At 29.3% G+C, this 12,037-nt stretch overlaps 1 protein-coding gene across 1 annotated transcript in view; it reads left to right on the top strand.

Moving 5' to 3' along the window:
- Positions 1–12,037, top strand: part of LOC127723620 (carboxypeptidase N subunit 2-like) — a 182,934-nt gene that overhangs the window by 3,141 nt on the left and 167,756 nt on the right. The window contains exons 4-7 of the mRNA XM_052230326.1: positions 868–939; positions 2,051–2,122; positions 3,725–3,796; positions 4,906–4,943. Of these exons, the coding sequence (XP_052086286.1) occupies positions 884–939; positions 2,051–2,122; positions 3,725–3,796; positions 4,906–4,943 (238 nt within the window). The 5' untranslated portion in view covers positions 868–883. The remainder of the gene's footprint in view (positions 1–867; positions 940–2,050; positions 2,123–3,724; positions 3,797–4,905; positions 4,944–12,037) is intronic.

Genomic DNA, 12,037 nt, shown 5'->3' with positions numbered 1-12,037 from the left:
AGATTAAATTGGTAATCTTTGGTAAGTGCAGTATCAGTGTTTTGATTTAACATGTTCTTACACAATCAAGATATTTGATTTTCTTCCAGATTTTTAAGGCATAACAAGTTAGTAACTTTTCCAGAAGATTTATTTTTGTTCAACATGAATCTTATAGAATTTTAAGTGAAATTGATATTTATATCAGACTTAAACTTATTTAATAGTGTATAGAATTTTTAACATTCTTACAACACAAAAATTAAAACATTGTAAATATGAATTATGCTCATCTTAGACTTTTTTGTATTATAGATTATATTGTATATTTAATAACGTACACATATTTGATTTTCTTCAAAATACTTGTGTGTCGAGAATTCAGCAGTTTTGCCATCATTCTTTTTTAATTTGGTTCAATATTTTATGTTGAATTTTAAAGCATTAAAAATTATATCTATCATATCAGGTGAACGACAAATATATTTGATCGACTGAATAACTTAAGATCAACCTTTAAAATGTACGGTAATTTGAATATATAAAATAAATTAAGTATGTTCATGATCATTGATTTTCTATTAGTTATTTAATGAATAAAAAGTTAGAAAGTTTACCAGAAGGTCATTTAACATTGAACATGTTGAACACCAATCTTCAATATGTCAGACATACACATATTATTAAAATATTATATTGGATTATTTTGTATTATGTTCCTATATGAAGGGGTTTTAATATTCTTGTGGGCCAATAGCTCAGCAGGTTTATCACCATTATACACTTATTGAATACAAGGAGATCAAATTGGTAATATCTGGTAAGTTCAGTATCAGTGCTTTAATGTAACATGTTCTTACATAATTATGATAATTGATTTTCTTCCAGAGATTTAGAAAATAACATGTTAGAAATTTTACCAAAAGATCTGTTTTTGTCGAACACGAATCTTAATACATTGTAAGTATAAATTATGTTCATCTCAGACTTCATTTTATTTTAAATGATGTTATTTATTTAATCATGTACATACATATCTTATGTTCTTCAAAATACTTATGTGCCGAGAACTCAGCGGTTTTTTCATCATTCTATTTTAATTTTGTCAATACTTAATGTTTAAATTGTAAGCAATTAAAATAAAATCAACAATATCAGGTGGATGACAAATATATTTGATCCATTTAATAACTGAATATAGACCTTTGAAATGTTTGGTAATTTGAATATCAGTAGGTTTATTAAGTATGTTCATGATCATTGATTTTCTGTTAGATATTTACTGAATAACAATTTAGAACGTTGACCAGAAGGTCTATTAACATTAATGCAAATCTTCAATATTTGTAAGTGCAATTGATATTTATATCAGACTTAAAATTATTTATTATTGTGTGGAATTTTCAGCCTTGTTCATATGTACCCGGTATTTTTGATATACATGTGTTCCAATAGCTCAGCAGGTTTATCCCCATTCTATTATCTATGAACACTTCCTTTCTATATGCTAATTTAACTTTTAATGTTATTCAATATTTCAAAATTAATCTTAGAATTCCTTTTGGTAATTTGAATATAATTGTATTGATTGAATATGTTCTTACATAATTAAGATGCTTGATTATAATTCAAAATTGTAACCAAAGACAACAAGGAAAGTTTACCAGATAGTCTGTTATCATCAAACACCAAGTTACAAGAATTGTAATTGTGAATAATGTTTATCACAGACTTTATCTATTTAAGATTGTGTTGTTTATATAATCACGTACTTATATAACTGATATTCCTCAATATACATGTCTGTCGACAACTCAGAAGGTCTACCTTCATTTCATTTTGTTAGCAAACTTCCTTTGTGCATACCTAATGTTACTTTAAATGCCACTCATTATTTTAAGGTTGCAGTTGAAGCTTATAAAAATGCATCAACAATGTCAGTTTAAAAAACAAAAATCTATTTTATCTTTTGAATACACGTAGATCGAATTTGGTAATCACTGGTAAGTTCGGTTTCGGTGTTTTAATTGAACATATTCTTACATAATCATGATAATTGATTGTCTTCCAGACATTTAGGAAATAACAAGTTAGTAACTTTACCAGAAGGTCTGTTTTCTAGCAACACAAAACTTGAAAAATTGTAAGTATGATTTATGCTCATCGCAGACTTTTTCTTACAAATAATATTATTTAAATTGTATATCTAATCACGTACACACACATCTGCCGTTCTTACATATACTTGTGTGCCGAGAACGCAGTAGTTTTGTCATCATTCTATTTTTATTTCGTTAAATAATGTTGAATTTTAAAGCAATGAAAATTACATCAACAATATCAGGTTGATGACAATTACATTTGATCCATTGAATAACTAAAGTTCAACCTTTGAACTGTTTGGTAATTTGAGGATAAGTAGGTTAATTAAGTAACTATGTTCATGATCATTGATTTTCTATTAAATATTTGCTGAATAACAAGTTAAAAAATTTCACAAAATGTCAGTTAACATTGATCATGTTGAACACAAATCTTCAAAATGTCAGACTTAAACTTATTAAAAGATTATATTGGATTATTGTTAATCATGTTCCTATATAAAGCGGTTTTAATATACTTGTGTGCCAAAAGCTCAGCAGGTTTATCACCATTATAAACTTATTGAATACAAGGAGATCAAATTGGTAATCTTTGGTAAGTTCAGTATCAGTGTTTTGATTTAACACGTTCTTACACAATCAAGATATTTGATTTTCTTCTAGATTTTTAAGGCATAACAAGTTAGTAACTTTACAAGAAGATTTGTTTTTGTTCAACCTGCATCTTATAGAATTTTAAGTGGAATTGATATTTATATCAGACTTAAACTTATTTAATATTGTGTAGAATTTTTAACCTCGTTCATATGTTTTCTAACAACACAAAAATTAAAACATTGTAAATATGAATTATGCTTATCTTAGACATTTTTGTATTATATATTATATTGTATATTTAATCACGTACACATATCTGATTTTCTTCAAAATACTTGTGTGTCGAGAACTCAGCAGGTTTGCCATCATTCTTTTTTAATTTGGTTTAATATTTTATGTTGAATTTTAAAGCAATAAAAATTATATCTATCATATCAGGTGGACGACAAATATATTCGATCGATTGAATAACTTAAGATGAACCTTTAAAATGTACGGTAATTTGAATATATAAAATAAATTAAGTATGTTCATGATCATTGATTTTCTATTAGTTATTTAATGAATAACAAGATAGAAAGTTTACCAGAAGGTCAGTTAACATTGAACATGTTGAACACCAATCTTCAATATGTCAGACTTACACTTATTATTAAAATATTATACTAAGTTACAAGAATTGTAATTGTGATTAATGCTTGTTACAGGCTTTTGTATATTAAAGATTGATTTGTTTATATAATGACGTACATATATAATTGATGTTCCTCAATATGCTTGTGTATCAACAACTCAGAAGGTCTACCATCATTTCAATTTGTTCGCAAACTTCCTTTTTGCATACTAATCTTACTTTAAATGTCGGTCAAAATTTATAGGTTGAAGTTAAAAGCTTAAAAAAATGCATTAACAATACCAGTTCAAATAAAAATATATTTTATCTATTGAATACAAGGAGATCGAATTTGGAAATCTTTGGTAAGTTCAGCTTCAGTGTTTTCATGTCACATGTTTTAACATAATCATGATGATTGATTTTCTTCCAGATATATACATTCCAACAACTTAGTAAGTTTACCAAAAGATCTGTTTTCGTCGAACTCGAATCTGAATACATTGTAAGTATGAACTATGGTCATCTTTGACTTTATTTAATTTAGATGATATTATATATTTAATCATGTACTCACATATCTGATGTTCTTCAATATTCTTATGTGCCGAGAACTCGGCAGTTTTGTCATCATTCTATTTTAGTTATGTCAATACTAAATGTTGAATTTGTTTAAGCAATTAAAATTACATCAACAATATCAGGTGGATGACAAATATATTTGATCCATTAAATAACTGAATATAAACCTTTGAAATGTTTTGCAATTTGAATATCAGTAGGTTTATTAAGTATGTTCATGATCATTGATTTTCTGTTAGATAGTTACTGAATAACAATTTAGAAAGTTGACCAGAAGGTCTATTAACATTAATGCTTCAATATTTGTAAGTGCAATTGATATTTATATCAGACTTAAAATGATTTATTATTGTGTGGACTTATCAGCATTGTTCATATGTACCCTGTGGTTTTGATATACATGAGTGCCAATAGCTCAGCAGGTTTATCTTCATTCTATTGTCTATGAACACTTCCTTTTTATATTCTTATTTAACTTTTAATGTTATTCAATATTTCAAAACTAATCTTACAACTCCTTTTGGTAATTTGAATATAATTGTCTTGATTGAATATGTTCTTACATAATTAAGATGCTTGATTTTAATCCAAAATTATAGCCAAAGACTACAAGGAAAGTTTACCAGATAGTCTGTTATCATCAAACACTAAGTTACAAGAATTGTAATTGTGAATAATGTTTATCACAGACTTTATTTTATTAAAGATTGTGTTGTTTATATAAACACGTACATATATAACTGATGTTCCTGAATATACTCGTGTGACGACAGAAGTAACTCTGTAACTCAGAAGATCTACCTTCATTTCATTTTGTTCGCAAACTTCCTTAGTGCATACTTTAAATGTCACTCGTTATTTAAAGGTTGTAGTTAAAGCTGATAAAAATGCATCAACAATGTCAGTTTAAATAAAAATATATTTTATCTTTTGAATACACGGAGATCGAATTTGGTAATCTCTGGTTAGTTCTGTATCGGTGTTTTAATTTAACATGTTCTTACAAAATCAAGATATTTGATTTCCTTCCAGGTATTTACGGGATAACAAGTTAGTAACTTTACCAGAAGGTCTGTTTTCTAACACAAATCTTCATTATTTGTAAGTGTAATTTATATTCATATCAGACTTAAACTTATCTAATATTGATGAATTTTTAACCTCGTTCATATGTACCGTGTGTTCTTCAATATTCTTCTGTGCCAATAGCTCAGAAGGTTTATCGCCATTTTATTGTCTATAAACATATCTTTCTTACATGCTTATTTAACGTTTAATGGTATTCAATATTTCAAAATTTCTCCTAGAGTTCCTTTTGGTAATTTAAGTATTATTGTCTTGATTAAACACGTTCTTACATAAAAGTAAGTTTACCAGTTGGTCTGTCATCATCAAACACAAAGCTTCGACTATTGTAAGTGTGATTGATTACCATCTTAGCCTTTATCTTATCATATTCCTATAACGATCATATATAGTTGATGTTCTTCTATACATTTGAGGGAGGCCGGGTAGTCTATGTAGTTTAACTACTGTATCACAAGCCTATTAACACTGAAGTAGTGATTTCAAACAACGCATGTGACATTTGATTTCAATATTAATTATATCTATACCTATGTACATACTCATTTTACTCCTAATCTCATTCTATATTTAAAGGTAAGCCTTTGAAATCTTACGTAATTCAAGAACAATTGTCTTGATTGAAAATATTCTTACTCAATCATGATACATGATTGTCTTCCAAGTAAGGAAAATGGCAGTTGTTTTTCACTTATTCCATTGTTGGATAGCGTTTGATTTTGTCTGTTTTTATGGACTTCCCCTTTTTGAATTTGCCTTGTAGTTCAGTATTTTTGTAATACTTTTTTGAAACCTTTAATAATTTGAGTATTAGTGTCTTAAGTTTATCTAAGACTTTAGCATGTTTACCTTATCATATGATAGATTGAATTGCATATCTAATCATGCACATATGTAACTGATGTTCTTCAAAATATTCTTGTGTGCAAACAACTCAGCAGGTTTACCATCATTTTATTGTTTACGCACAATTCATTGGTACTTCTTTATTAAATTTTTAATGTCGTTCAATAATTAAATATTGCTGTTCAAAGCAATATCAGTTCTAAGAAAAATATATTTATCTTTTGAATGCACGGAGAACGACATTTGGAATTTTTGGTAATTTTAGCATCAGTGTCCTAATTCAGGTTTTCATTCATGATTATTGATTTTCTTATAGAACTTTGCAGGGTAACTTCTTAATAGGTTTACCAGAAGGTCTGTTCTCGAAAACAGAATTATAATTATAATAATTTGTGTTGTAAGCATCTGTTTTGTAGGACAGTTGTTCCTCTTGCGTAATAAGATGCCTTACTTAATGTTTATTTTAAAGCTCTATCTATTTTGATTTGATGATTTATATCTTCTTCTGCAAATATCTGTAGAAACAACAGGTACTTTGTCGTTGTTTCTATAATTCCATGTTGTTGCCGTATCATATATATATTTCTTTCCTTCGAGATTTTATATTGTTTCGCAATAAAGTGAAAAAGCAGAAGTCACATGGATCTGTACATGACATAGAAATTAACCTTATATTGAATTTTTAAGGAATATAGAGAGAAACCAATTCATATGCTGCCTCATGATTGATTTTAAAGAATGGGCATCAAATCAAACAAACCTGGTTTACGAAGGAACATGTATTGGTTTAAATACCACCATAGATATTCACAATTTTAACATGACAGGCTGCATAATTCCAGGTAAGCAGTTAAACATATTTCTTAATAAATGATGAAATTTTCTCATATTTTATGTATATGCAATCTATCCATTCCTAATTTGACCTCTGTAGCAACTATCTGAAAAAAAAAAAAAATATCTTAGACATGCTTCTATTTCTTTTTTTCCGATTTGTTGTGAAAGTGCCTGAACATTTAACATTCTCGATACATACCTCATGTCCATTTTTTATTCCATATCTGTATGTCATTAATTTTGTAAAATTTGCTTGCTAAATTTGTTTTAGTTTTTTTTTTATTAAGTCACACTTGTGATGATGAGAAAAACAGTAAGACACTAAGTTGGAGTTTTAACTAGAGCCTCATTCTTTTTACCGACAATTTTAATTGACCAAATTAAGTAACTTTTGACTTACATTATTTAGCAGACACAATCTTAAACAACTGAATACACAGTTTGTTTTTTCTAAATAGTATAGCTTACATGTTTGATATATAGGAAAGGATTAGTTTTTTTTACCTATAAGGTTTCATTTACACTACATGAAATTCATGAAAATTGGATAACTACTGTTGATCATAATAAAAAGGTCAATTCCTGTAAATTCAAGTTATCCAAATTGGCTCTAATAGTCGTTTTTGATTTATACCATGCAATTACCTATTTCCAACTTACAAAACTTCCTGTGGAGTGACTGCAGTCAGACTTTGATTGCTAGAAAAGAAAAGGTTAAACAAGGGAAGAAAGTTTAAGACGAATATCATTCATTAATTCGGCATGCACTAAATAATTCCTAAACAAGTTAAAGGTAAAATTATGAGTATGATGCATGCATGAGTATTTAAATGAGGTCGAACGATGGTTTTGTGGGAATAATTTATGTAAAATTGAGGCTTTTGATTTATGATAACAAAATTGAACTAAACTGACAGCTTATAGTATATAATTGTTCAATATTTTTGCAATAGTATAAATTGATAACGTGTTGTTTTCATTTTTTTAAACGGAGGATGGAGCCTTTGGTTCAACTCCTCATGTTCTGTTACTTGTGGAGATGGTGTCATAATGAAAACCAGAACATGTGACAATCCCCCACCGTCTGACGATGGACTGAAATGTGTTGGTTCCAGAACTGAAACTTCACTTTGCAACTTAGGAAAATGTCCAGGTAAATTCTTTAAATACATCAGATTAAATTTATTACCTTAGAATTTAATTGTTAACCAGAGCGGAACACTTTTTTCAGAACTTATTAAAACCTGTTAAATCTATCATTATATTCTGTGAAATCAGAATGAAAAAAATCATCGAAGATGTAAGGCTTTTTCGCCATATATGGATAAGTCAATCAAAAAACCTTAGCGTTTCCAAAAATTTCAACATTTCAAAAACAATAAACAGTCAGGGCAATAATATTTCTTAAAAATCACTTATTCAAGTAACATTTCCTCCAGAAATGCTGCAAGTAAAAGTAGTCTTTCTTTAACAATCTCCTATTTAAATAGTACATATAAATCACTAGGCTAAGTAGCTTTACATATACAATATTAATGATCCTGGAATTAATTATGATGTTAAAGTTATCAAAAACAACATCTGTGTTGATAAGATGACCTGTCATGTCAGATGATGACCCTGTACTGAAAATGGGATAATAACATGAAAATCACTCGTATCATACCTCTGTTTTCTTAAATGCCCCCCCCCCCTCTCACACACACACACACACACACACACACACAAACACACACACACAGTATTTTAAACACTCCCGAACAGTTTATTTTTTATAGCGAACAGTAAAATTTTATTACATTATCTCAAAACTGAAACCTTGAATTTTACAGAAAAATACGCCCACTCCTGGGAAAAATCTGTTTGGAAAGTATAAGATCATTATGTAAAGCATCCATTGTAGCATTATTTTCAACAATTTTAGAATATACAGAAGAATGATTGCATAGAAGGCATAAACATTGCTACCTAAAAGAATTTTTTATTCATTTTTTCTAATAATTAGATATAATCTCAACCTGTGTGTTTAAACTTCTGGCAAAACTACAAAATCACATAATTTCTAATTTGCTCCTCAAAAATCACTTATTTGTAGCAGTCCAGTGTTTCTGTTGTTCCGTGTTGTTTCCTCTTATAGTTGATGTGTTTCCCTCAGTTTTGGTTTGTGACTCGGATTTGTTTCAGTTAAGTAGATTGATGACTATTGAAGAGCGGTATACTACTATTGCCTTTATTTATAAAACAATTACTGATAGTCAAGGTGGGTCTTTAAAAGTCTCACTGTATTAAGCGAAACCTTGAGTCAATGAGGTTGTATATTGTTCATATCTTTTTACAGAATCATGCCGTCACTCAAACAAAGGATCTAACAACAAATCAGTAGACAATTTGGACAATAAATCAGGTAAATTTCCCCCATAATCTTTTCATTCATTAAGACAACCAGAAGTTATGGTCGACATTAATACAATGTTAGCACTGGCTACGGTTACCCGCAAAAAGTAACAATAAGAAATAATTATTGTTACTTCTGAGACTGCTTGCCGAGATGTTTTTCCAAGTGGGACCCTATTCCATACGTAAATTGCAAGTAACAATAATATAATTTGTTATTGTTCTCTGCAGTAATTATTACCCGCAAAATATATTCAGGTAGGCACTGGTCTAAAAAAAAATGTTTGATTTGCGAGCAATCTATGAAATAAATTTAAACAATTAAATTATGATGTAACATTAAAATGATTAAACTTCCAAATAAATTGACCAATATGACGTTTATTATTGCCATAGGGTGGTCGATTAAAGCTGTTCACTATTCGTTACTCGAATGAGCAAAATGTCCAATTTGTGGTTAGTGAAAAGTTAAAAGAAATCTTTTAAACATTTTAATGATAAACTTCAACAATTCCAAGATGCAAATTCTGTTCAATTATATAGAAGAAGTTCTGATCATAACCCCAGAGGAACAATTTCTTTCATTTGAGAAATTTCCTACGAAATTGCTCGACGACAACATTAATCTCAATCTTGGAATTGCTTAGTGTGTGGTATTCACTTCCATTTATATGAATCTATTGTTTGCAACAGGTATCAGGGTACCACCTAAAATGTGTTGGCCTCAAAGTGTCAACTAAGGCTATATACTGGATGTGCCAGAAGTGCCACCAAAATAGATAGCTATAATACTTCTTATTATGTATAAATGTATAAATGTTGCTGTGTTCATTAAATAATTTCTATTCATTTTTTTTTCAAATATGTTAACCAAAGAATACGGGGCAATGACACGTAGACAGTATACAGTATCCAGATGCTACACAAAAAAAAATATAATTTGCAAATGTAAAATTTTGTGAGTAACTATAACTGCCGGTAACAATAAAAAAATATTTTATTGTTACTTGCAGATTCCGTATGAAATTGGATTCCTCTCCAGAAATAAATTTCAGGAATTAGTCTCAGAAGTAAAAATAATAATTTTTTTTTATTACTTATTATTATTGTTACTTTTCGCGGCTAACCGTAGCCAGTACATACAATTTTTGTCTCGCCTGTGATAAAAGTCGCGGAAAGCGAAATATAGGGATTGCGTTTCCGGCGACGGCAACGATGGCGTCAACAATTCTTAAGTTTTCTGCCTAAGTTAGTTTGAAAGGAACTACTTGTGATAGATCATTGATATTTAATACAAACTTGCATTACTATCAGTACATATCAGTTTGACGGCCATTTTGAGGCCCTGCCCTAGGTCATGGTTCTGTGACTTTGAATGAACTAACAATTTTCAATGTTAACTTTTCTACTTAACATCGTTTGATAGGATCTACTTGTGATAGGTCAATTATATTTAATATAAGGTTGCATTACTATCATTACATATCAGTTTGACGACTATTTTGAGGTCCTGGCCCTTAGGTCATGGTTCAGCGACTTTGAATTAATTATGAATTTTCAATGTTAAGTTTTCTGCTGAAGTTCGATTGATAAGAACTGCTTATAATAGACAATAATATTGTCTATATAGTTACATTACTGTCTGTACATCTCAGTTAGTGATAATTTATAGGCCCTGCCCACAAGATCATGGACAAATGACTTTGAAATAATAAGCAATGTTGTCCATCAGATTGTCTTTTTCTGACTTTTATGCCTACAGGCGAGACATATCTTTTTGTCATCATTTTATTGTTGTGTCAATACAGTTAATATTATTTTCCAATTTTGAATTTATTACGACATTGATATATCACCCACCATGTTAATCCACACTCAGTCGAAATATCACAAATGTAAGACAGTGTGCGGCTGGTCATTTATTTATTCTTTTTCTTCCAGGAAAAAAACTGCGTAAATTGAAAGCCATGAACCAAAAAAGAAGGGACAAGTTTGATTGGAAAAAATAAAAACAAAGTGGATCGATTACATTCTTATATAAAACTGAGGGACAATTCTAACATGGTTTGAATTTTATCATCATCATTGTGGGAAAAGTCATTCTTTGCTTTCGTTTGAAATTTTAACTTTCGATATCTTAGATACAATCTGTGTGGTTTACTTTCTCTCGAATGCAAACTTACTTAGTCTTACTTGTATGTTGTAATCTTGAATTCAATTATTAGGTTAGATGAGTTTTATTGGACTACCTATTATAGCATTGCATCTGTTTATTAATAATATGTATGACATTAAATTTGTAAAAGTGTGTGAGAATAAACGTTTTGTTATATCGTTTGATGATATTTTGTGGGATATACATGAGCTACATGTTACATTTGTTTGGTGATATTTTGTGGGAATATTCATTGATATTTTCAACTTGTATTTGAATAATTGATATATGTGATTTTTTTCTCAATAAATGCGGGTATAAATTTAATAGTACATGTTTTCTTTTTCACGACAAAGGTGTAGATGTTACAGCCAACAAAGTCACTTACTGTTGTTTTCATATAGTAACATCATTATTTTGAGTGTATAATAGAGGTAAAAGATATCAAAAGGATAGTCGAAAAACAAAGTGACAATGCCATTGCAAAAAGCAAAAAAAGGATGGGTAAGCAGGTCATCATCCACATTTTGCTATCGTCTAACTAATGAATGCAATATCATCATTCACGAAGGGGGATATTTCATTAAATGAAAAACGTGACCTTCTCTCCTTTAGTATTAACATTAAAAGGACTATAAAAAGCTCAGTCCAAATACTGGATAAAAAACTTCCAAAAAACCATTTAAAAACCTGCATATAGCCGGTGTCAAAAGGTATTTTGAACCCCCTGAAAAGTGAACCCGGGGTCAAAATACCATATGGAAAATTGACTCCGGGGTCATAATACCGCATAGTATTTTGATCCCCGGGGTCATTTTTCCCATATGGTATTTTGAACCCCACCAT

This window comes from Mytilus californianus, unplaced genomic scaffold, assembly GCF_021869535.1.
Source record: "Mytilus californianus isolate M0D057914Y unplaced genomic scaffold, xbMytCali1.0.p SCAF_13, whole genome shotgun sequence".
NCBI lineage: Eukaryota > Metazoa > Mollusca > Bivalvia > Mytilida > Mytilidae > Mytilus > Mytilus californianus.
This window is presented reverse-complemented; position numbering and strand designations above follow the sequence as displayed.